Raw genomic sequence first — 26,622 nt, forward strand, 5'->3', positions numbered from 1 at the left:
CAAATAAGTCTCATTGTCCAGTTCCCCATTCTGATATTTGCCCAAATCACTCTACTTGACACTGCCTGCCATTCAAGAAGATGAGCCTCGTATTTTGTGTTGAATACTATGGCTACCCCTTCTTTTCCTTGATTGTCATTGCCTGAATATAACATTTTGTATTTATTGCTCAGAAAGATCTCACCAGTTTTTGTCTTTTTTGTTTCAGTCACCCCTAATATGTCGATCTCGTACTTATCTAATTCCTCCGCTAGCACCATTTCTTTGCCATTCAGGCTTCTTATGTTGATAGTACCGATCTTTAACTCTGGTGATGTTGTGTTTTGGAATGTGTTTTCAGATTTGTTTCAGTAGCTAACTTTTTGCTGTTCACCCTGGTTCCGTGGCAAAAACAACGGGGACCTTGTTTAACCGGGCGACGCCCCAGCCGGCATGAAATTTTGTCATGATGTACCATCATTTTGTATTTTGGTTTAACCAATAGGAATACAATTTGGTCGGCTAAATCCCAAATTGCCAGCCCACTCTCGTTCGTTCAATATCCAGGTAGATACCCAACAGGGTGCACCACGAGAAGGTGAGGATTGGACATTAGGTCAGAAGCCCTGATCAGTTCTCCGCATTCTTTTAACGGCTATGTGGAAGTCTCCTCTCAGTTATACAGCTTTGACCCTTAAGCACCCCTGTAAGTTATTATAAAAATCTATTTCTTCTTCTTCATCATAGGGGCATAAACCTGAGTAATTATGATGTTAAAAGGCTTTGCGGCTACTTTAATAAGTATCATTCTTTCATTTATGGGTTATGGGCCACAGTCCCATTACAGATTTAAAGATGCCTTTCTTAATCATGAAAGCCACTCCATATTCCTGCTTCTCTCCACCAGAATATACAAATGTAAAGCCATCTTTTTTCATTTTTTCCGTGTTAGGCCATCTTGTTTCATTAATTCCCATCATATCAACTTTGAGTGTTTTCATTTCCTGTATAAGGTTGTCAAAATTCCCTAGTTTATATAATGTTCTCATATTCCAATTTTCAAGACTTTGTTTTCAAATGAGGAATATCAGATGCTGACATTCCTTTCGGATTTAAGTTGACATCATCATGGAGTGCATTTGCAGCACTCATTTTACTCATAGTTTCTGTTTCTTCCCTGTAACTATTTACAGCTTGAGATGTTGCAAGATATTTCCATTTCTCCATGGCCGACTATAGGATAGTAATGTGATTAGGTCCCGATCTATTCCACATCTGCAATAGCCAGCTAACGTGGCTCGAACTGCCAGCCATTGATCTGTATTCAGATTCTTCCACCTGCCAGTTGTTTCACATTGACGTTGGTATATGAATTGTTCCACCATAAGGGTCAAAGCTGTATAACTGAGAGGAGAACTCCACATAGCCTTTAAAGGAATGCGGAGAAAAGACCAGGGCTTCTGACCTAATGTCCAATCCTCACCTTCTCGTGGTGCACCCTTTTGGGTATCTACTTGGATAGTGAACGGACGAGGATGGGCTGGTAATTTGGGATTTAGCCGAACAAATTGTATTCTTATTAGTTAAACCAAAATATAGAATGATGGTACAACATGACAAAATTTCATGCCGGCTGGAGCGTTGCCCGGTTAAACAAGGCCCCCGTTGTTTTCGCCAGGGAACCAATGCGAACAGCGAAAAGTCAGCTACTGGAACAAATCTGAAAATAAACCCCAACTCAACATCATCACCAGAGTTAAAGATCGGTACTATCAACGTAAGAAGCCTGAATGGCAAACAAATGGAGCTAGCTGAGGAATTAAATAAGTACCAGATCGACATAATAGGGGTGACTGAAACAAAAAAGACCAAAACTGGTGAGATCTTTCTGAGCAATAAATACAAAATGTTATATTCAGGCAATGACAATCAAGGAAAAGGAGTAGCCATAGTATTCAACACAAAATACGAGGCTAATCTTCTTGAATGGCAGTCAGTCTCAAGTAGAGTAATGTGGGCAAATATGAGAATGGGGAACTGGACAATGAGACTTATTTGTGCCTGTGGTCCCACAGAAGGTTCTACTAAGGTAGAAGTGGAGGAATTTTTTGAGGCTTTAGAAAAAGCAACTGACACAATGAAAAATGAAAAGTTGGTCCTTGTTGGGGATCTAAATAGCAAAGTAGGAAATGATTGTGAGACATACAAAAATATTTTGGGAAAATTTGGAGAAAAGAGCAAAGCTAATAATAATGGCAAATATCTGTTGGATTTCTGCTCAGGACATGGACTGGTTATTACTAACACCATGTTCCAACATAAAAATGTGCACAAATTCACATGGAGAGAAGAGGCTAGGAATAAGAAAAGTCTCATTGACTATGTTATTGTTGATGGTGATGTTTTCTCCCTGGTGCAGGACACCACAGTGTACAGAGGATTTGAAATTGGAAGTGATCACTATTTACTCTTGAGCAGGATAAAATTGAATTTCATATTGAAAAGAATAACATGTAAGAAAGTTTTAAAGCGAATAAAAGTTGAGCAGCTCTCAGATGTGAACTGTAGGCTAAAATACACAAAGATTATTGAAGAAAAAATGAAAGAGTTTGAGAACAGGAATCAAACCTTGGAGATTCAGTGGCAAACTCGGAAGAAAACATTGATTCTGCCAGAGAGGCAGGGAAGGAAAAGAAGAAAACATACCAAAAGTTCCTGTCAAATAAGTCAGCTTGTGCTCTTAGAGAATATAGAGACAAATGCAAGAATGCTAAACACTGTGTAAAACTAGCTAAACAAAAGACATGGGAGGACTTTGGCAAGAACATAGAAAATAAATAACAAGAAGGTGGCAAAATATTCTGGAGGTTGATGAAGAAGCTTAGGAATAGAGGAAAGAGTGCTGTAAAAGGAGTTAGAGCTGATAAAGGTGACATGAAAATGGGAGAAAAAGATATCCTTGAAGTATGGAGTAATTACTTTGAAAACGTGCTAAATGAAACAAGCAGTGATAGCACAGTGGTAAAAAACACTGACCAGGCATGCAGTCAGGAATATACATATCCATACTTGAAAGAGAGAAAGCCATCAAAGGCAGCAGGAGTAGATGATATTCGACCAGAAATGCTGAAGTACGGTAGTATAAGATTCTTACAGTGGCTGCACTGCATAGTTCAGAAAGCCTGGACAGAGGGACAAATTCCCGATGATTGGAGTAGAGCTCTCATAGTACCCATATATAAAAAGGGAAATAAAACTGAATGTGAGAATTATAGAGGTATTTCCCTACTGTGTGTTCCTGGCAAGATCTATGCAAGTATACTTTAGAAACGGTTCAGAAGAATTGTAGAAGAAAAGTTTGGTGAAGAACAAGCTGGAATCAGGCCAAATAGAGGCTGTCAGGATCAGATCTTCACTTTACGACAAATAGTCGAGAAAGCATGGGAATATAACAGAGATCTGTATTTAAGTTTTGTCAATTTGGAAAAGGCATATGACAAGGTGCCAAGAGAGAAGCTATTGAATAGCTTCTCTCTTGGCACTTTGGGGCATTATATCAAGCAATACTTAGTCTTTATTTGAGTTGTAAGTCAGCAGTTAGAATTGAAGGAAGTACAGGAAGATGGTTTAATGTTAAATCTGGTGTGAGACAAGGATGTACATTATCCCCTCTGTTATTCATTATTTATATGGATCACATTATGAAGGAAAGTGGTATTAAACATGATATCAAAATTGGAGATGTTAATGTCAGCTCTTTGCTTTATGCAGATGATGTTATACTTCTAAATAAATCTGCTACAAGTCTGCAAGATTCCCTGACTAAATTGAATAACTGTTGTAATAGATATGGTATGAAAGTCAGCAATAAAAAGACAAAGACAATGAAAATAGACAGAATCAATGAAAATGTCAACATTGTTGTGAATGGAGAACCTGTGGAACAAGTGAAACATTTCAGCTACTTAGGCACGATTTTTACTGAAGATGGTAAATTAAATATAGAAATAAACAACAGAATCAGCAAAGCTGGTATGGTAGGAAGTCAATTGAATAAATTCATATGGAATAAGAGATAAATTAGTCGGAACACTAAATTAGCTACATACAAGACAATGTTCAAACCAGTTTTAACTTATGGATCTGAGAAGCTGGGTCAGACGTAAAACATTTGACCAAAGACTAGAGACCGCAGATATGAGAGTCCTGAGAAAGATTATAGGCATGAACAGATGGCATCAATGGCAATATCATATTAAAAACGAGGATATTAGGAAAGAACTTGACATTGGCAACATCCAGGAATGCGTTAGCAGAGCTAATCTCAGGTGGTATGGTCACTTAAACAGAATGGGCGAAGAAAGATTAGCAAAACAAGTGTTCTCTGCCAGGTTGGCAGCAAAACAACCCAGAGGAAGACCAAGATATAGGTGGATTGATACGGTACAAAGTGCCTTAGATGATAGAAATATAAGATCTGATAATGTTGTAGTCTTGACAAGTAACAGACTGATTTGGAGGAAAATTGTAGATAGGAAGTTAGTAATGGTGTAATTTTTTTCATGTAGTACTATCATATCCTGTACACCCCTTGAGGGTACATGGCAGGAATATGATGATGATCATTGAATCTAAAGCATCTTGAAAAAAAAAAAAAGTAAAGGACAAAAAACTTAGCTTTCCTAGACACTCTACTCCTACTCTCCTTCTGCCATACTATAAACCTAACCACAATATGTATATAACTTTGCACTTTTTGAAAAAAAAACAGGAATCAAAATACTTAACAGAGCACACATCTGCTCCACACCCTATGACCTTAAACTGGAACTTGATACTATCTAAATAATTATACACCAGACTGGTTCCATCCCGAAGATTCAGCGTATCACTGATACATATCATATAATATAATTATTACATAACACATGCAGGGAGTCCAAAGACTCGTTGAGGGAGGGTACCTACTCTACAACTCTGTCTCCACCAACCGCAACTACCACCATTAGTATTTTCACAGACAATCACAAACATCCATGGCGGAATTCGAACCCGCAGCCTTTTGGCTGGAGAGCAGACACGCTAACTACTTGGCCAACCAGGCCGGCTAATAATACTAATTTTCTCTGTACCAATTTCAAAGATACTAAAAACTTGGTTCCTATTATCTTTAGGGTAAAATTCCTCCATGTTTTCTTTCACCAATGATAAAGTCTTTTCTTTTGTGGGATGAAAATGGGTAGTTTGGTTGAGAAGAGGCTGCATGAACATCAATCCTACATCTCTCTCTCTCTCTCTCTCTCTATATATATATATATGAGAGGGAATACATCATCATCATCAAATTCCTGCCATGTACCCTCAAGGGGTGTACAGGATATGATAGTACTACATGAAAAAAATTACATCATTATTAATTTCCTATCTACAATTTTCCTCCAAATCAGTCTGTTACTTATCAAGACTCCAACATTATCAGATCTTATATTTCTATCGTCTAAAGCACTTTGTACTGTATCAATCCACCTATATCTTGGTCTTCCTCTGGGTCGTTTTGCTGCCAACCTGGCAGAGAACACTTGTTTTGCTAATCTTTCCTCGCCCATTCTGTTTAAGTGACCATACCACCTCAGATTAGCTCTGCTAACGCATTCCTGGATGCTGACAATGTCAAGTTCTTTCCTAATATCCTCATTTTTAATATGATATTGCCATTGATGCCATCTGTTCACGCCTATAATCTTTCTCAGCACTCTCATATCTGTGGTCTCCAGTCTTTGGTCAAGTGTTTTACTTCTGACCCAGCTCTCAGATCCATAAGTTAAAACTGGTTTGAACACTGTCTTGTATACAGCTAATTTAGTATTCCGACTAATTTCTCTCTTATTCCATATAAATTTATTCAATTGACTTCCCACCATACCAGCTTTGCTGATTCTGTTGTCTATTTCTATATTTAATTTACCGTCTTCAATAAAAATCGTGCCTAAAATAGCTGAAATGTTTTACTTGTTTCACAGGTTCTCCATTCACAACACAGTTGACATTTTCAATGATTCTGCCTATTTTCATTGTCTTTGTCTTTTTATTGCTGACCTTCATACCATATCTATTACAACAGCAATTGAATTTAGTCAGAGAATCTTGCAGACTTGTAGCGGATTTATTTAGAAGTATAACATCATCCGCATAAAGCAAAGAGCTGACAATAACATCTCCAATTTTGATATCATGTTTAATACCACATTCCTTCATAATGTGATCCATATAGATAATGAACAACAGAGGGGATAATGTACATCCTTGTCTCACACCAGATTTAACATTAAACCATCTTCCTGTACTTCCTTCAATTCTAACTGCTGACTTACAACTCAAATAAAGACTAAGTATTGCTTGATATAATGCCCCATTGACACCATATAACTGCAGCGTATTGAATAGCTTCTCTCTTGGCACCTTGTTATATGCCTTTTCCAGATCGACAAAACTTAAATACAGATCTTTGTTATATTCCCATGCTTTCTCAACTATTTGTCGTAAAGTGAAGATCTGATCCTGACAGCCTCTATTTGGCCTGAATCCAGCTTGTTCTTCACCAAGCTTTTCTTCCACAATTCTTCTCAACCGTTTCTCAAGTATACTTGCATACATCTTGCCAGGAACACTCAGTAGGGAAATACCTCTGTAATTCTCACATGCAGTTTTATTTCCCTTTTTATATATGGGTACTATGAGAGCTCTACTCCAATCGTCGGGAATTCGTCCCTCTGTCCAGGCTTTCTGAACTATGCAGTGCAGCCACTGTAAGACTCTTATACCACCATACTTCAGCATTTCTGGTCGAATATCATCTACTCCTGCTGCCTTTCCACATTTCAAGCCTTTGATGGCTTTTTCTACTTCTAGTATGGATATGTATTCCTGACTGCATGCCTGGTCAGTGTTTTTTACCACTGTGGTGTCATCACTGCTTGTTTCATTTAGCAGTTTTTCAAAGTAATTACTCCATACTTCAAGGATATCTTTTTCTCCCGTTTTCATGTCACCGTTATTATCTCTAATTCCTTTTACAGCACTCTTTCCTCCATTCTTAAGCTTCTTCAACAACCTCCAGAATATTTTGCCACCTTCTTGCCAAAGTCTTCCCATGACTTTTGTTTAGCTAGTTTTACACAGTGTTTAGCATTCTTGCATTTGTCTCTATATTCTCTAAGAGCACAAGCTGACTTATTTGACAGGAACTTTTGGTATGCTTTCTTCTTTTCCTTCACTGCCTCTTTAACTTCCTGTGTCCACCAGGGAGTTCTGATTTTTTTTATCCTTACAGATAACCTCACCACATGCCTCTCTGGCAGAATCAATCAATGTTTTCTTCAGAGTTTGCCACTGAATCTCCAAGGTTTGATTCCTGTTCTCAAACTCTCATTTTTTCTTCAATAATCTTTGTGTATTTTAGCCTACAGTTCACATCTGAGAGCTGCTCAACTTTTATTCGCTTTAAAACTTTCTTACATGTTATTCTTTTCAATATGAATTTCAATTTTATCCTGCTCAAGACTAAATAGTGATCACTTCCAATTTCTAATCCTCTGTACACTCTGGTGTCCTGCACCAGAGAGAAAACATCACTATCAACAATAACATAGTCAATGAGACTTTTCTTATTCCTAGCCTCTTCTCTCCATGTGAAAATGTGCACATTTTTATGTTGGAACATGGTGTTAGTAATAACCAGTCCATGTCCTGAGCAGAAATCCAACAGATATTTGCCATTATTATTAGCTTTGCTCTTTTCTCCAAATTTTCCCAAAATATTTTTGTATGTCTCACAATCATTTCCTACTCTGCTATTTAGATCCCCAACAAGGACCAACTTTTCATTTTTCATTGTGTCAGTTGCTTTTTCTAAAGCCTCAAAAAATTCCTTCACTTCTACCTTAGTAGAACCTTCTGTGGGACCATAGGCACAAATAAGTCTCATTGTCCAGTTCCCCATTCTCATATTTGCCCACATTACTCTACTTGAGACTGACTGCCATTCAAGAAGATTAGCCTCGTATTTTGTGTTGAATACCATGGCTACAACTTCTTTTCCTTGATTATCATTGCCTGAATATAACATTTTGTATTTATTGCTCAGAAAGATCTCACCAGTTTGGTCTTTTTTGTTTCAGTCACCCCTATTATGCTATTATGTCGATCTGGTACTTATATAATACTTATATACACACACAGATACAGTGGATTCCAGTTAAATGGAACATGCTGGCAGCCAATTATGTGAAATTTTATGGAAAAAGCTAAAATATCCCAAAAAGTTAAAAACAGACTAACTTTCAGTATACCTTTTTTAACCATGTTTTTATTTTTTTTTTAAATGTACACATACGTGTCATTATCCCTAAAGAGGTTAATTATAGGTATCTATCAAAGAAGCATATTTTCTCTAACAATCATTTTGGAGAAATTTAACGAGTGTACCCTTTCTAGACTGCAACTGAACAAAATCAGCAAAGGTATCTAATTCAGATAAAGCACTACCTTCATTGCATTCTTGCATAAAGTAGCATTGGAATTCAGAAATAAATTTCCTGGCTTCCTGGTTAGTCACTTGCTCATGTTCAGGTGTGTTATCTTCATTACCTTCCATGTCTTCTGAGGTCTTTAGGTGTTTTGTTGCAATTTGTTCAACAACTGAATCCTCAAAATCTTGATTTTCATTGTACCATTGAAGGCTATCAACAGTGCATAAAAATTCTTCATAATTTCTGATGTGTTGTAGTTCCAAAATGATTTCATTTTCATTATTAGTGATATCTGGCATTTCCTGGTCTGAATTCTTAAAACCAAAGCAGTTTTGAATTTTTTTGCTGCTTATTTCTTGCCAACTATCTACAACAAATTGTACTACCTGTAAAATGGCAACCTTTGTGCTGATTTCTTTGGCCTTTGAAGAAGCTGTGGGTGTGCACCATACACCCCGAATATACACCCGATAAAAACTTTATATCTACTGTACTATACAACTTTAGCACGTGGCTCTTATCTCTTTGGAAATCTATGTGTTATTATATTTTTTTTTGTCTGTTCATTGAAGATGATGTAAATTTCAGATTGAAATTACTCTGTATTGATTTATGTTTATGTTCATATATGGGTTTTCAATATTTAATAAATATACTAATATCATGTTATCAAAGAATATATATCTACCTACTATGAAACATCACATTTTGCATGTATCTTTACATAATAAAAAAAAGATGAGTAATAATTGATCTACAAAGGCACCTAAAAGTGATGTAAAAAGAAAGTATGCCAACTCATATCCCCTTTTTATAGTGAACAAATGATCTGAAGAACAAAAAAAAAAATTAATTACCTTCGACCAATCATAGCTAACTGAATAAGCAAATATTTCTCCCCTTGCATTGAAGCAACATCTGGTGATAGCCTGTTCCATTTGGTCTGAAGTCTTCAGCTTTGTACGAGCATCTTTATCCCAAAAGCTAAACCTTCCATCTGAGCCAACAGTAGCTAAGGTACCATGTGTGGGATGAAATGATATATCATTTACCTAAAAAAGAATGCAAACTATGTTTAGCAAATGTGGATCAATGTTTACACTGATCCACATTTGCTATTAATTCATATTGTTGACTATAATATTGAATTGCATATACTATCAATAATTTGCTAGAGTGAATTTCCTTTAACAAATTATTGATAGTATATTTGGCTGGGATGTTTCAGTAGTTTATTATATAAAAGTTTTTACTATAGTAAAAGTAGATGTACATTTTCATTAGCATATTATCAGCAAACCAAGTAGAATTTATAACCTACTTTTGATTGTTTTAAGCATGCTGAACTATCCTATCAGTTAGGATACACGCCATATTAGTAGAGGATGGTACTGGAAGAAATATAGAAGTCAGTGACTATGATGGTCCAAGCAATTAGGAATTCATTTTCATAGTTTCCTATCATTCCTTTTCTATATCAGTCAAGTTTCCATTATCAGCAGATCTTTTTCATGTCAATTTTGATTCAAATATCTGTGTTATTTTTCATCCCCCCCAAGTTCAAATTCTTTCTTAATATAATTTTCAAGATTCTTTAACTGAATACTCTTCCTTCTACTTATTGATAGGCTTAGGGGTTGAATGTTATGAATAACTTAGTTTAATGGGATTAGAACACCAAATAGAACAATTCAAGTTAGAATAAATAATACTTTTTCCAAGAAAGTGAAAATCAGACAGGGACTCCCTCAAGACAGAATTTTGAGCCCGCTTCTTTTTTCCTACTTAAATGACTTAGATAAAAATATAAACAAAGACACAGATAACTATGCTTGCTGATGATTTGGTCCTATTCTCAGCTCATAACTTAAAAACAGCTGAAGGTCACTTAAACAAAGCCACTGAAAGTTTATCTACATACTGTCAAAATCTAAATTAATCCTACTAAATCAGAAACTTGTGTATTTACCATTAATAATCACCTCAGAAAGTGGAGACCAAAGATCAAGCTAAACAATCAACTAATTACATTTAATGAAACTCCCAAATACCTTGGAGATACTCTGGATTCATCATTAAGCTTTAATAAGCATATCAACAATGTTGCAGATAAAAAAAGACTAAAGATCATGAAAAGTGTTTCTGGTAGAGAGTGGGGGAGCTGATGCTAACATCTTAAAAGTCACATATATCTCCATTATCTGACTCATAATGGAATGTGCTTTGCCAATCTGGATGCAAACGTCACAAACCAGTTTAGACCAACTTACAAAAATTCAGAAAAAGGCAGCTAGAATCATATGCTGACTAAGGAATACAACTTCAGGAAAAATAGCACAATTTGAGAGCAAACCTTGTTCTTTTGAATATTAGGTGACAAGAAAATCTTACTAAATTTGTAGAAAAAAGAGCCAACCTTGCACATCATAGAACTTTTTAAAGTTCTATGATGTGTAAGGTTTGCTCTTTTCTATGATGTGTAAGGTTTGAGAAATAACTACCTACCATTTCTTTCAAATCAAGACAGAAAAAAATAGTTATTAATTTTGAAATAGGGAAAAATGAAAAAAAAAAAGGCCTAGAAAACCCTGAAATTTTGAGATCATTAGCTCTTTTAAAAATAATGAAATATGGACCTGATTCAGGATGCAACTCATACCATTAACATAGCACTGCAGCATTTGGATAAACAAATCCAAAAGGAATTTATATTTTTCACAGATTCCTTAGAAGCCCTTCAAAGCTATTAAGAACTGCTACACTAGCCACCAAGAAATAATTAGACATATCAAAAAACAAACTACATAAGTATTCTAAAATGATATTTTAAAATACTTATGTAGTTTATTAAAAGGGAAATGAATCTGCAGATGAAGTAGCAAAAATAGCTGCAACATCAAGTGATACCACAGATTTTGATTTTTTTAAAACTACTCAAAACAAAAATGTAAACAGAATGATTCTCCAGGACTCACCACTGGTATTCAGCATAAAAACCAGGAGCTGCCATCAACTCCAAGCAAGTTTAATCACTGTGCCACTACTATGATCTCTCACCTCAAGACCGGCCACACAAGACCAATCAAGTTTATCAATGCATGATAGTCTCCCCCATCTGCAAAGTCTGTAACATTGAGGAAGCATCACCACTACATTTACTTGTATGAATATTTCTAAATGTGAACTTTATAACAATCCAGAAAAGGTGCTTTATAAAAAAGCATGAATTTGATCTCTATGATCTGGCATAATAATACCACGGGATAATAAAAAACACCAAAATGCTAAATTATAAAAAGATGTTTAGCGAATATGTTACAATTTATGTGCAATAACAAGTAAGTGAAATAATTCTAACTGTAATAAACAAAAATTTAAAGTCATAATTTGGAGTCTTCTAATGTACAGTTGTGTAGAAGTTGATCTTAAGATGACCATCTTCCAATTTGTTGGCAGATTAATGCAGCCATACTTGTTAAGGTTAGGAAAATGCTTCAGTGCCACTGCTCTAAAAATAGAAGTCATTACTGGTCAGAAACAATGTTGTGATCTCAACTGAGAGCATCGTCAACTTCTATAAGCACTTGTGACAGCCCCAATGGGAATTCCTTTGTAATTTGCCTTAGCATTTAAAACACAAAAATTCACTTCACATTAGAAAAGGAATCAAATAATTGTCTTTTCTTGACACATCAGTCACTCACCTTTCAGGTGCTTCACTATCTTTTTCCATTTTTTAGAAAGCCAACACAACAGAAGATATCTCCATAACCAATCATCTTTATTCAGCCCAATAAAATTTTATTTTGTAGGGGCCAAAAAAGGCTAATGGCTACAGCTCCTACAAAACAGCATATACAATACTACAGTCATCTGCTTTCCCCTCACCAAATAAACGAGAGCAAAACATCAATGTCACTATTCAACATACCAAGAAAGAACTTAAAAAAAAAAAAAAGCCAAAAGCAATAAGAAAATATATCCCATTTTCAAACCACATATCAAATCAGCAACTTCTCTAGCACATCTGAGAGTGTATGAAGTACATGCGACTTGGCCTACTATGGACAGGCAGGAAGATCGAACATCTGCCTCAGAGAACAAATACATTAACTACCATTATGGCAAGACAGAACAGGCAGACCATGCTTTAGATACACCTGCACACATAATTAGATGACAGAAAACAAATATGCTATACAGAAGTCATTACAGGTCAGAGAAAAACTATTTTTTTAGTCAGCAATGGCTATAAAACATTCTCCTACCCATAACAAGTATGACTGCATTAATCTAGCAAAAATTTGGGACACAGTGATCAATTTCTATGCTAATAAATAGTTATTTTCTTATCCATCTGTGTTCATATCATACCATGAAATCTATTGCAACAAGTGATCAATTTCTACACAATTATACCTTGAAAGTTTATTTTGCACTTAGTTAGACTATAATAAATTTAGTTTAATCTTTTATCCAAGTGTGAGCAAACAAAGTTTGCACCTGAAAATATCTTCAAGACTAAGGAAAGGTGGTGCAACACCAGGCAACTCGGAGCAAAGGTGGACAAAGCTATCATCACTCCTATCTCAGTATCTCCCATGCAAAACACATCTCCTTGCAGATATGTATAATGTTATTCATTAAGGGAAGGGCCACTACCCAGACTGGTTTCGACCTTTATTGAGGTCTCGTCAGTGGGAACCAGGTAAGAGAAAGTTTATTTCACTTGGTTAGACTATAATAAATTAATTTAAGACCCCAATAAAGGTCGAAACCGGTCTGGGTAGTGGCACTTCCCTTAATGCATAACATTATACATCTCCTCAAGGAGATGTGCTTTGCATTATGGGAGATACTGAGATAGGAGTGATGATAGCTTAGTCAGGGAATCTTGCAAACTTGTAGTGGATTTATTTAGAAGTATGACATCATCTGCATAAAGCTGACATTAGCATCTCCAATTCTGATATCATGTTTAATACCACTTTCCTTCATAATGTGATGCATATAGATAATGAATAACAGAGGGGATAATGTACATCTTGTCTCACACCAGATTTAACATTAAACCATCTTCCTGTATTTCCTTCAATTCTAACTGCTGACTTACAACTCAAATAAAGACTAAGTATTGCTTGATATAATGCCCCATTGACACCATATAACTGTAGCGTATTGAATAGCTTCTCTCTTAGCATCTTGTCATATGCCTTTTCCAGATCAACAAAACTCAAATAGAGATCTTTGTTATATACCCATGATTTCTCCACTATTTGTCATAAAGTGAAGATCTGATCCTGACAGCCTCTATTTGGTCTGAATCCAGCTTGTTCTTCACCAAGCTTTTCTTCTACACTTCTTCTCAACCATTTCTCAAGTATACTTGCATATATCTTGCCAGGAACACTCAGTAGGGAAATACCTCAGCAATTCTCACATTGTTTTGTTTCCCTATTTATATATGGGTACTATTAGAGCTCTACTCCAATCATCGGGAATTCGTCCCTCTGTCCAGGCTTTATGAACTATGCAGTGCAGCCACTGTAAGACTTTTATACTACCATACTTCAGCATTTCTGGTCGAATATCATCTACTCCTGCTGCCTTTACACATTTCAAGCCTTTGATGGCTTTTTCTACCTCAAGTATGGATATGTATTCCTGACTGTATGCCTGTTGAGTGTTTTTTACTACTGTGCTATCACTGCTTGTTTCATTTAGCAATTTTTCGAAGTAATTACTCCATACTTCAAGGATATCTTTTTCTCCCGTTTTCATGTCACCTTTATCATCTCTAACTCCTTTTATAACACTCTTTCCTCCATTTCTAAGCTTCAACAACCTCCAGAATATGTTACCACCTTCTTGATATTTATTTTCTATGTTTTTTCCAAAGTCCTCCCATGACTTTTGTTTAGCTAGTTTTACAGTGTTTAGCTTTCTTACATTTGTCTCTGTATTCTCTAAGAGCAAAAGCCGATTTATTTGCCAGAAACTTTTGATATGCTTTCTTCTTTTCCTTCACTGCCTCTTTAACTTCCTGTGTCCACCATGGAGTTCTGATTTTTCTATCCTTGCAGACAACTCACCACATGCCTCTCTAGCTGAATCAATCAGGGTTTTCTTCAAGGCTTGCCATTGAATCTCCAAGGTTTGGTTCCTGTTCTCAAACTCCTTCATTTTTTCTTCAATAATCTTTGTGTATTTTAGTCTACAGTTCACATCTGAGAGCTGCTCAACTTTTATTCGCTTTAAAACTTTCTTACATGTTATTCTTTTCAGTATGAAATTCAAGAAGATACAGATATAGAAAATGAATGGCAAAACATTAAATAAACAAATAGTAAAACAAGCAACATATGAAACCATAGGAACAAAACTGCAAAGGAAAAGGAAAGGACTAAGAACCTGGAACCCAGAAATAATCTTTAATAAGAAAGAAAAAAGAAATCTACCTAAAATGGTTAAATGACAGAACCATAGGAAATGAAATAGAATATAAAGAATCAGAGCAATAACAAGAAGAGAAACCAGGAAAATCAGAAGACAAGACTGGGAAAAATTGGTATCCAGATTGGAGCAGGAAATAAATGGACCTCAACTAAAGAGCTATAAAATCATATTAAAAAAAATGAATTGAGAAACAAAGGATAACCTACAATTAAAAGGCCTCTCTACAAAATAATGGACCAATCATTACACCCAGCTTCTAAACAATGATAATCATATTCAAATAAAACAAGTAATAAGTCAAGAAACAAATGAACGAATACAGCTAAATAATCTAAAGAAAAGATTGGAAAAAATAAAAATTAGAGAAGCTATAGCAAAAAATGGAATTAAATTCAGAACTATAAAAATACAGCTCTAAACCATTTCAATTACAATTAATCAAATTTCTAAACTGAATATGTGAAGAAGGAAACATCCCACAAGAATATAAGACAGCAATAGTCATAAACATATTCAAAAAAGGAAATAAAGGATTGCAGAAACTACAGAGGAATATATCCTCATTAAATACGTGTTATAAAATATATCTAGATATAATTAAAAGCAAATTAACCATAGGCCAAAGAAATTATTTGAGAAGAACAATGCAGCTTTAGGAAAGGAAGATCCTGCACAGTTCCCACATTTACACTCAAACAAATTATAGAAAAAAGAAAAGAATTTAATCTGCCAACATATATAGCCTTCCTAGATTATGAGAAAGCATATGATCAAATCAACAGAACAAAATTAATCAATATACTGTATGAATTGAAAGCTTCACCTCAAACCACAAAAGCAATAGCAAATATAATGGAAGAAAACTATATCAAAATTAAAATTAATAATGAAACAACCGAAAAAATTAAAACCAATAGAGGTCTTGTAAAATCTCTCAAGAGAAATTAAACTTCGTAGATTTTTGCTATAGATTTTCCAGTTTGTTTCAAATTATGAAAGAAAAATGTACTAAATAAGTTGTTATAAAATTTACTGTAAGAATGCACATACATTTTCACTTAGTAAGGATTAAGCCAGATTACCGATGATAAATACCATCCAAAGATCGTATGGTCGAACGGCCAACAATGACGTGATTTTGCTACTGGCTAATCCTGGTAAGTTCATTGTTAAGAACAAAGAGCTGAAAATCTGCATAAAAGGCGAACAGCGTTTGGCTTGGGACTTTTTAGGCTTTTTACTTTCGACTTCCTCGAAGCTCTTCCCTTCATCCAGGAGGCTTGTTCTTCCTGCCACCGATGCCTCATGTTTTAACACTGCCAGCCCTCTTCTCTAGGCTCTGGGTAGCTACGGCAGAACCTCAGCAAGATCAACAGAGGAAAATTCCATGGGAAACCGCCAACGCAGTCCAAGCAGCACAAGGACTGGCCAGATGGAAGACACTCCGGTCTCTATGTAGTTTTCTCTGAGCTAATTGGACTTTCCACTCATGGTAGTTTTCAAGTAAGCAATAATTAAAATTGTATTTTGCTAAGTGAATGTACCTCGGAATCGTGTGCAATTGCGAGATATTATTTGTAAACAGGCGGTAACTTGGTTATAAGTTGAGGAAAGATTATGTGTTGTTAAGTATGTTTAATTTAAGAGAGTGTATGTGATAAAATCGGGAATAGTGCTAAATAAGTATTGTATGTGGCTGGAAGTGTTATGTTACAGATTCTTATAGGAAAAATAATCTTAACTTGTAAGCTTATATGTGATTGAAAGAATTATGTTAGCTTGTAAGCATATATGTGCATGTGTCATAGGAGACATCTTTATGTTAATATATAATGTTTCTTTTGGTAGTGTATGCACAGTACGTTCTGTTGCTAGAATTGCATTTTTAGTGTGTTAAAACTTTTGAGTAAAATTCTCAGTAATTATTATGTGCTCTGTACCTATTGCTCTAGATCAAAAATAAATGTTTTGTTTTGTAATTACCTGGTTTTATTCCTTAGCCAATGCACTATCTCGAAAAAAAAAATTAGCAAATCTGTGAACATAAGATACGAGTCACAATTTGCATATAGAGAAGTATTACATATACTTTGTGATTTATTCCTGTTTTCCTCACCCTATCTTTCAATCAATATTTATTCAAATTAGGTGGCACAGTCAGAAAAAAAAAATTTCCGAATTTGATTTTGTGCGAGAGTGGGGAACTGCATACATTACTTATAACACAAAGTTTAATAGCGGGAGGGGGGAGGACAGAAATTGGTCAGGAGATAGGATTAACCTTGAGAGGTTATAAGGCTAACCTTGAGAAGTTTGTGTTAAAAAAGTTTATAGTCCTAACTTAGTGAAGCAGAATAAAGTAAAGTAAAAGTTAAGTTCAGACAAAGTTAATTAAATTTAAATAATATTATTTCACAGTCTCATTCAAGGAAGTGGATTATCACCACTACTCTTCAATATATATATATATATATATATATATATATATATATATATGGAAAAAATTTCAGAGAATGTAGGAAAAACAAAATCATAGGAATTAAAATAGGAAATAAAGAATTGACCAGTCTTCTGTATGCTGACAATCAAGTTATTTTTGCTGAAAATGAAGACCAATTACAGAAAAATTTACAAGTATTGAATAAAACAATAGAACAGTATGACATGAAAATCTCAATAAATAAAACTAAATCAATAGCATTTCAAGGTAAAGAAATTAACAGATACAAACTAGTCATCCACAACAAAGTAATAGAACAAGTGAACAAATTTAAATATCTAGGAAATTACATAATCCCCAATGGAGAAATCGACATTGCATGTAAAAAGCAAAAATTCCTAGCAGTCATTGGAAATTTGAACAGATACTTCAATAAACAGATGTCTAGAACAACTCAAATAAAACTATATAAAATAATAGCCAAACCAATTCTGAAATATGGCAGTGAAACATGGACTTGGGGAGAACGAAATAAAAGACAAGTGGAAGCTGCAGAAATGAAGTTCCTAAGACTGCTCGCAGGCTATAAAAGAATAGACAAGATAAGAAACGAAGAAATAGAAAACAGTTATCCATAATTAACATAACAGAAGACATCACAAACTATAGAAAGAACATGAAAAAACCACATAGAAAGAATGAATGAGGACAGATGGCCAAATATTGGTTGAAAAAAAAACCCAGAGGGACACCGATCAAGAGGAAGACCCAGCGGGAGATGGCAGAAGACTTTTAAAACCCTTGAAAACGTTACAGGCAAACAATTGCCTAATATGGCAAGCCAAGAAGAAGAAGTCACAATATAAGTCCAACAGGCACAATGCTATTCTATAGGAAATCATTCTCTATGTACTGCTATAGCGAAAGTGAACCATAATTACTTTTTTTTTCTAAGTCTGTTACAAGATATATGATAACTAACTCAGTGTTTTGGGGGGGGATAATTCTCTTTGCATTCTTCCACTTTCTTTTTTATGCTTTGAAACTAATCTTTATTCGTAGGCATTTTGCTGAAAATAATCCACACATATCTAGCTATAATATCTATATGGTGTAGTTATGTTTTTGTAGCATGAACATCCTTTAGTAGATGAAAAAACCTGGATTAGACTCATCTAGGAGATGACTATCTCCACCTGAAAAAACATACCAAACAAATGCTCAAAAAAAAAAAACACATATTGGCATATATAAAAGACAACTGATGGTCATCCTATCTGGTAATTAGTTTTATAAGAGCCAAATATGCTCAGTATAACAACCATTGGTATCTCATGCATAAAAGAGAAGATGGGATGAGATATTCAAAGTACTACATCAAACAATGTATTTTCTTTCTTTCATTCATTCCACCAACAATACTCTTATTACAGACTGTGCATTTCTATTTTTGGAATCAGCTATTCAAAAGACTGGGAAATTAAAATATTTAAGAGAAGTGCAATAAAGTTCAGTAATTTGAAGACCTAACAAGGAAAGAGAGTGAAACAAAAAAACATAAGAGAATGGAAACAAAGTTGAGACAATGGTGTTCAAAAAAAAAAAGTTTACTGTTTTGCTTTTCTCTAGGCATAAGCATAGAGAATCTATAACGAAGTTATTTTTGTATATAAATTAGAAGGAATCAATGAGTGATTAGTGATGAGAAACAGTCTGAAAAAATTTAGACAGAAAAAATTTAGATTATCTAGACAGAATTAGAACTAGAAAATGACACACTAGAGGTTAGCATTCAGTCTATGTCTGTCAAAAAACTTGCCTAAAATTCAGATTGTGGTCAGCTGTAACTTAACATGAAGTGTGAAAAAGTATTAGTTTTATATTGCATACTGAAAATAATACCAGATCAATGTGGAATAAAAAATTTAAGTGAAACAGAATACTGCAAGATAAATACAAATCCATTAACTAACACAAATGCAAATGCAGTGAACTACATCATTTTTGATATCCTAAGGTTGAGAACCTTGCAAATCTTGATGGGAAAACAGGTATCGCATACAACTTCAAGATACTGACAATAGGTTCTGAGATGCCAGAAGTGTGAGGAGATTGTAAGTAATATCTGTTTCTCATCAGGAGGAGTATACCATTTCATTCCACTGATGTGAATGAGGAAAGCGCTTTCTGCAAATACAACAGAAAGAGCTTTCCTCATTCTATTTCCACAAATAAATTGTGGAAGCACTCTGCAACATAAGATGTTCAGTGCAAGAGCTTGCACTTTGTGGAATTCCGTATATGAATAAGAAAGATGCAATTCTCTCTTGATCATCATGAAATGAAATTATTAACTGAAATGAAAAGAAAATGTATATTATATATAATTTAATGTAAATTAATCTTATAGACTCAAGAACCATGGTACATGAAATTTTAAAGCAGCCTAGATAAGTACTTACAGCATAAATATCTTGGTATCCGTTAGTAGTCCCATTTGATCTATGACACTTAAAAGTGAAGTTATCTTTAGGGTTTTGTGGATTAACATATTGAATTGCAACCCTGCCCTCAACACTGCCTAAAGCAAATCCACTGGGAGATCCCTTTTTGTCTACAAAAATGCATACACAGCGATGCTAAATAGAAAGAAAAAAATAATAATAATAAGGTTTCAATGCTGAATACTGTTTCTTTGCACATTTTTGGAACAGAATTTCTGATATAAATGATTACACTACACTAAGTTTACTTTGTGTTTTAGGTGGGAGCTATGCTTGCCTATAAATTGTAGCAAATAGTTCATTGTCATAAATTATGATTTTTATGGAAATAAACTCGTACCACGAGTATCTCCTACATTAATTGATATAGTATCAAATTAAGTACATTACAACATAAGCCAGCTTAGCAAGTGAATAGAAAGAAATAATGTCGTCCATTCATTCGTTTTTGATACACATTCCTGAATATCCAAAAATTAATAAATCATTATCATATTTCTGCAATGCATCATCAGGGGTTGAACAGGATATTATGATAGTACTACATGAAAAAGTTATATCATTGCTAACTTCAACAATTTTCCTCTATATTAATTTATCTGTTAAGACTTCAATATTATCCAATCTTATATTTGTCTTCTGAGAAAGATTATAGGCGTTAACAGATGGCATCAATGGCAATATCATATTAAAAACAAGAATATTAGGAAAGAACTTGACATTGTCATCATCCAGGAATGCGTTAGCAGAGCTAATCTCAGGTGGTATGGTCACTTAAACAGAATGGGTGAAGAAAGATAAGCAAAACAAGTGTTCTCTGCTAGGCTGGCAGTAAAACGGCCCAGAGGAAGACCAAGATATAGGTGGATTGATACGGTACAAAGTGCCTTAGACGATAGAAATATAAGATCTGATAATGTTGGAGTCTTGACAAGTAACAGACTGATTTGGAGGAAAATTGTAGATAGGAAGTTAGTAATGATGTAATTTTTTTCATGTAGTACTATCATATCCTTTACACCCCTAGAGGGTACATGGCAGGAATTTGATGATGATGATATTCGTCTTCTAAGGCACTTATTACTTTATCAATCCACCTAGTTCTCAGTTCTTCCTCTAGGTTCTTTTCCTGCCATCCTGGCAAAAAACTTGTTTTTCTAACCTTTTCTCTCCCATTCTGATTAAATGATCATACTACTTCACCTGAGATTAGCTCTGCAAACGCATTCCTGAATATTAACAATGTTAAGTTCTTCCTTAATATCCTCAATTTTTAATATGATATTGCCACTAATGCCAACTGTTCTCCCATAATCTTTCTCAGAATTCTCGTATGTTGCTTCAGTCTTTGGTCGAGTGATTTATTTTTAACCCAGCTTTCAGATCCAACAGTTAAAACAGGTTTGAACATTGTCAGCTTAATTTAATGTTTTGACTAATTTCTCTATTTCATATAAATTTATTCAACTGACTTCCTACCACACCGGCTTTGCTAATTCTGCTATCTATTTCCATATTTAACTTGGCATCTTTACTAAAAATTGTGTCTAAATAGCTGAAATGCTTTACTTATTCTACAGATTCTCCATTCAGGATGAAGTTAATGTTTTCAATGTTTCCGCCCAATTCTCATTATCTTCATCTTTTTATTGCTGATTTTCATACCAAATTTATTAGCAGTTATTCAGTTTGAATTAGGCAATCCTGCAGATTTGTAATAGATTTATTTATAAGTATAACATCATCTGCATTAAATAAAGAGCGGAGATTAACATCTCAATTTTGATATCAGTTTAATGATATCAGAAAGGTTAATGCTACTTTCCTTCTTTCTTTCAATCATTTGATCCATCTACAAAAGATAGACTGTCACCTCTATCATTAGCTGCTGTTTACCAGATACCTCATGAATCTAAGCTGACCATACTTTGGACAGACAGGCTTGTTCTGTGATATAAAGAATTAATGAACATCAATATTATACTGAATACATGAAACCTCAAAAGTTTGGTCTGGCACAACATAGTATTGACACTAAAGAGTATCCAGTGGGATGAAGCTCATCTTCTCCATAAAAACAGTTTTAAATATGAACACCTTTTCAAAGAAACTTACGAAACCCTTTTACGTCAGCTAAATTTGAATCAGAATGATTGTCCCCCCCCCAGTTTGGGAGATTTATTTTATGTAACCATCAAAAATAGTTTTATTTATTAATATGTTAATTTTTAGCATGTGGCAACCATTTTTAATTGGTAAACTGATTGTTGTATATAACTTGTATTCCTGTTTCTTTGATTTGCTTGTGTCTTTGCTTTGATAATATACTGTTATTTTCAGTATGAAATAGCTGTACTTTAATTAAGGTTAATTACTGTAGTTGTGTAATTTGTTGTTTATAGTCATGTAACAGGTACCTATTAGTGATAGAAAATATTTAACAGGAATGGAATACAGAGTAAGTATCAACATTTGAGATAGAAAAAGCCACCTAGAAACTTGATATGTAAAAAGGCAACTTGAGTAGATGACATCTGATCAGAAATGCTCAGATGTGTGGCATAAAAGTTTAACAATGGCTATATTGCATAACTCAGAAAGTCTGGTCAGAAAGCAGAATTCTAAATTGGAAGAGTGTTCTACTACAAAGATACTTTTACTTTTTTTTTTAATTTGTTTTTTTTTAGATTAACCGGTGTCTTTAATATACAGGGTAGCCATAAAATAACTTTCCCTCTTTGGAGGCATCTGTAACTAAAACCAATAAACGGAATGAGACCAAATTTTATATTGAGACTTTTGAAGGCATGGGGGAGATCATTTCCGTGAAAAAAGATTCAGTATCAAAAGTCGCCGATAGGTGAAATTCGGCGCTGGCAGAGCCAAAAGCAGTCACATATTTGCAGTAAACACAGGTAAAAAGGATTATGCAAATTTACTGTATGTACTTGACAGCAGCGCCACCAATTCCACTTAAAAAGGGATTGGAAACATTCAGGCAATTATTCGAATGACGGAAAAATTTTGCTCAATATGCATCCTACTTTGCCTCAGCGTGCTTTACTTGTTAAGTTGTTTCACCTTAAACAGTGCAATGGCGTAGCAGCCCTTCGGGAATTAGAAGGCTTCATAACCTGCGTACAGGTCCTATTGTCAGCTGTAGCACTGAGAGCTATGATTAAGAAGTTTGAAGAAACTAGATCACTAGGAGTTAGACCTGGCAGAGGACGGAAAGCAGTGCAAGAAGAGACAGTAACAGACGTTGCTACTGCAGTGTTCGACGACACAGGGACCAGTACTAGTCCAAGCACTCGTGTCATAGCTTGCAAACTTGATATGGCTTATGGTACAGTCTGGAAAATCTTACGGAAAATGCTTCGCTTCTATCCATATAAGTTCAGTCGTGTGCAAGCCCTAACTACCGCAGATTATGATAAGCGCATGACCTTCAAGCTAACATTTCTTGCCCGAATGGAAGTTGACAATGACTGGCCTTGGAGAATATTGTGGGGTGATGAGGCTCATTTTTATCTGAATGGGTCGGTCAACACTCACAACTGCAGAATTTGGGCAACTGAACATCCCCAAGTGATCCAGCAAGTACCACTGCATTCTCCAAAAGTAACCGTGTGGTGTGGTTTCACAGCTGATTTCATAATAGGACCATACTTTTTTGAGCGTATTACCCCCTACAGGTTCTGTAACCTGCTCCATTACTGGAGAGATTTATCGACGAATGCTAGAAAATTTTGTCATTCCTGCATTGCAGCAAAGACAATATTTGGACTCCATAATTTTTATGCAGGATGGAGCAAGGCCACACATTGAACATTCAGTACAGCGCCTTTTATGCCAGCATTTCAGTAAAGAGGGTTATCAGTCAGTTCTTTCCGATGGCATGGTCGCCTCGATCCCCGGAAATCACTCCATGTGACTTTTGAGTGTGGAGATATTTGAAATCTGTTGTGTAGTTTGGTGGTGTTCCCAACTTGCATGTCTTGAAAGAGAACATAAAACAGGCTGTTATGAACATTCAATCCGACTCCTTACGCTCAGCTGTAGAGCATGCCGCACACCGAATGCAATTTGTTGTACACAAGAAAGGTCAGCACATTGAAAATTGTGTATGTGGTCCAGGGAACCCCAATTCTGATGAATAAAACATTATTTCCTGTGAGTTCAATCACTACATTAATTTCTGTGTCTCTCGCAAGTTGTTGTTTTAGTTTAATTATTATTATTATCAGTGTAAAGCGCCACATATCCAGCTGGAATGAGTGACGCAGTTGTTGCTTACACCGCCGAAAAGTTATTATTCCAGTTTATCTCTCTTTAATGTAATTATCCGCTTGTTTTCAGCTCCGCCAGCACCAAAATTTCCCATATTGGCAAGTTTTGGTACTAAATCTTTTTTTCGCAGAAATCATCTCCCCATGCCTTCAAAGTCTGAATATAAAATTTGGTCTCATTCCATTTATTGGTTTTAGCTACAGATGCCTCCAAAGAGACAAAGTTATTTTATGGCCACCCTGTATATTATTGTAGTTTTTAGTGGATTTATTGTACTTAGTGCATTTAATAATATAATCATAGAAATATTGTTTTATCTTCCCGCAGACAATATAGTAACAAAAACTGAGGATAGATATTTGGGAAGCTTGAAGTAATCACTCTGAAAGACAAACAACAAAGCAGACAACCTTAAATTTCCTTAAACTAATAATACTGAATCATGCTTACGATTCTCAATGGGGTGTCAAAAGCAAAGTTAATGTAGGTGGTGGTGAGGAGAACCTCTGTAATATAATACTGTGCATGCTGATAATGTAACTGATATTCAAAATATTCTGATTAAAAGAAATTATTGGTAAATTGACCAGAGGATTATAAAGAGAAAACTTGAAACTTAGGATAAGAAAAATAATCAAAACAAAAAAGGCAAGAAAGCACTGAAGCTGGTAAGAATAATAGTATGGAAGAAAACTATTTACAAACAATTAACCGGATTACCCATGGGTAGTCCCCTCTCACCCTCTTGTGCTGACCTATTTATGGAAGATCTTGAAACTAAAATCTTATCTCAAATTAACCCAAAACCTACAACATGGTTTAGATATGTAGATGACATCTTTATCAGAACCACAAAAAGGAAGAGCTATTGGATTACCTAAACAAAATCAATTCATTCCACTATACTATCAAATTCACACTAGAACTTGAAAAGGACAAACAACTACCATTCCTAGCCATCATAATAAATAACAAGAAAATATCAACTTATCTGTTTATAGAAAACCTACAAATACTGGATGTTATGTACACTTCAGCTCATCACACCACATCTCCCAAAAACTTAGCATTATCATATGCTAAAGGAAAGAGCTATACAATTTACTACGGACCAAAATGATCTACAAGAAGAATTGACTACAATATCCAATGAGCTATTCTTAAATGGCTACCCTAGAAGACTCATCAACAAGATTCTCTTCTCTGACATACCACAAAGACAACGTGATGTCACCCAATATATCACCACTATAAGGTTAAATTAATCTGAATCAAGAAAAAAGAAGAAATATAGTATGGCAATTCAATCATGAAATTAGTGCTTACCAACAGAGTCACTACTTCAAGCTTCCTGGGAAAAGGGGGGAAGGGTAAAAATTAAAATGTCACAAATATTATAGAGAAACACAAAAAAGAAAAAGAGATCAAAATGAAAACTTGTTGGAACTAATGATTTAAGTAACGGATATAGGATATATATCTGTTACTTAAATTTCGACAAGTATAGGATATGAAAAGACTGTTGGAAGAAACAAGAAAGAAAACCAACTGTTTTCTCACTCAAGGTACAACACTAAATTAAGGAGGGCTATGACAGCAAATGATTCAATGTGCAGGCTGTGTAGAAGAAATAGATGCAAGTATTTGGAAGTGTAGAGTGAGTTTGATGGTAGAAGAGACTTGCATAAGGTGGGCACTTGAATGGATTTGGCATCAGGGACCTTGGAAAAATTACTTATCAAAGTGAGACCTAATGCAGAGAGTCAGTGAAACTAGGAATGGAGAGAATGTGTGGGTAAATTCAGCTATGGTATGCAAACATGATGATATGAATGTAATCAGGCATGATTGTGTATCTGGCAAAAGAAGTTTATAAGTATGCTTTGGGTATGCACAATATGGACCATTTGGAAGATTCATAAGATGTAGAACGAATATATCATGGGAATAAGAGTGAGGAAAAGAGTTATAAAACAAAGCAGGCCAGAAAAATTCCAAGTACAGGTAACCCTTGTATAACGTGGTGCTCATACAATGCAGTTTCGATATAATGCGGGCTACAAATTGTAGTAACCCTTTATCTTTTCATATATTTTTCACTGCGCGACTTAAAAATCAAATTTTATCTTCGTTAAATTTGCGTCTACCTGTATTGTGCATGTAGTTATAAGTAGCGAATTTATATTAGGGGAAATACCCTTCAGCACACATGTACATCAATTGTTTACAGTAAATTGAAATTGTCTTCGTTTTCTGCCAGGAAAGCGCATTAAAAATCATAAGTGTGTTAATCTCAAGCTGAACACTTTATTTTCTGATGAGTTACATACAATATGCAATGCTCTTTTATGTAAAAAATTTACTTTTATTGTAATAGCCACTTAAAGGGCTTTTGCAATATGGTTGAAAACAAAATTAATAAATT

At 34.9% G+C, this 26,622-nt stretch overlaps 1 protein-coding gene across 2 annotated transcripts in view; it reads right to left on the minus strand.

The window, feature by feature from the left end:
• Positions 1-26,622, minus strand: part of Rae1 (ribonucleic acid export 1) — a 127,464-nt gene that overhangs the window by 8,193 nt on the left and 92,649 nt on the right. For both annotated transcript variants that reach the window (XM_090415604.1, XM_090415605.1), the window contains exons 8-9: positions 19,866-20,042; positions 9,365-9,559 (exon numbers count right to left, since the gene is read on the minus strand). In XM_090415604.1, the coding sequence (XP_090271730.1) occupies positions 9,365-9,559; positions 19,866-20,042 (372 nt within the window). The remainder of the gene's footprint in view (positions 1-9,364; positions 9,560-19,865; positions 20,043-26,622) is intronic.

Source organism: Typopeltis vanoorti, chromosome 3, assembly GCF_054136105.1.
Source record: "Typopeltis vanoorti isolate ZY-2024b chromosome 3, IOZ_Tvanoo_1.0, whole genome shotgun sequence".
Taxonomy (NCBI): Eukaryota; Metazoa; Arthropoda; class Arachnida; order Uropygi; family Thelyphonidae; genus Typopeltis; species Typopeltis vanoorti.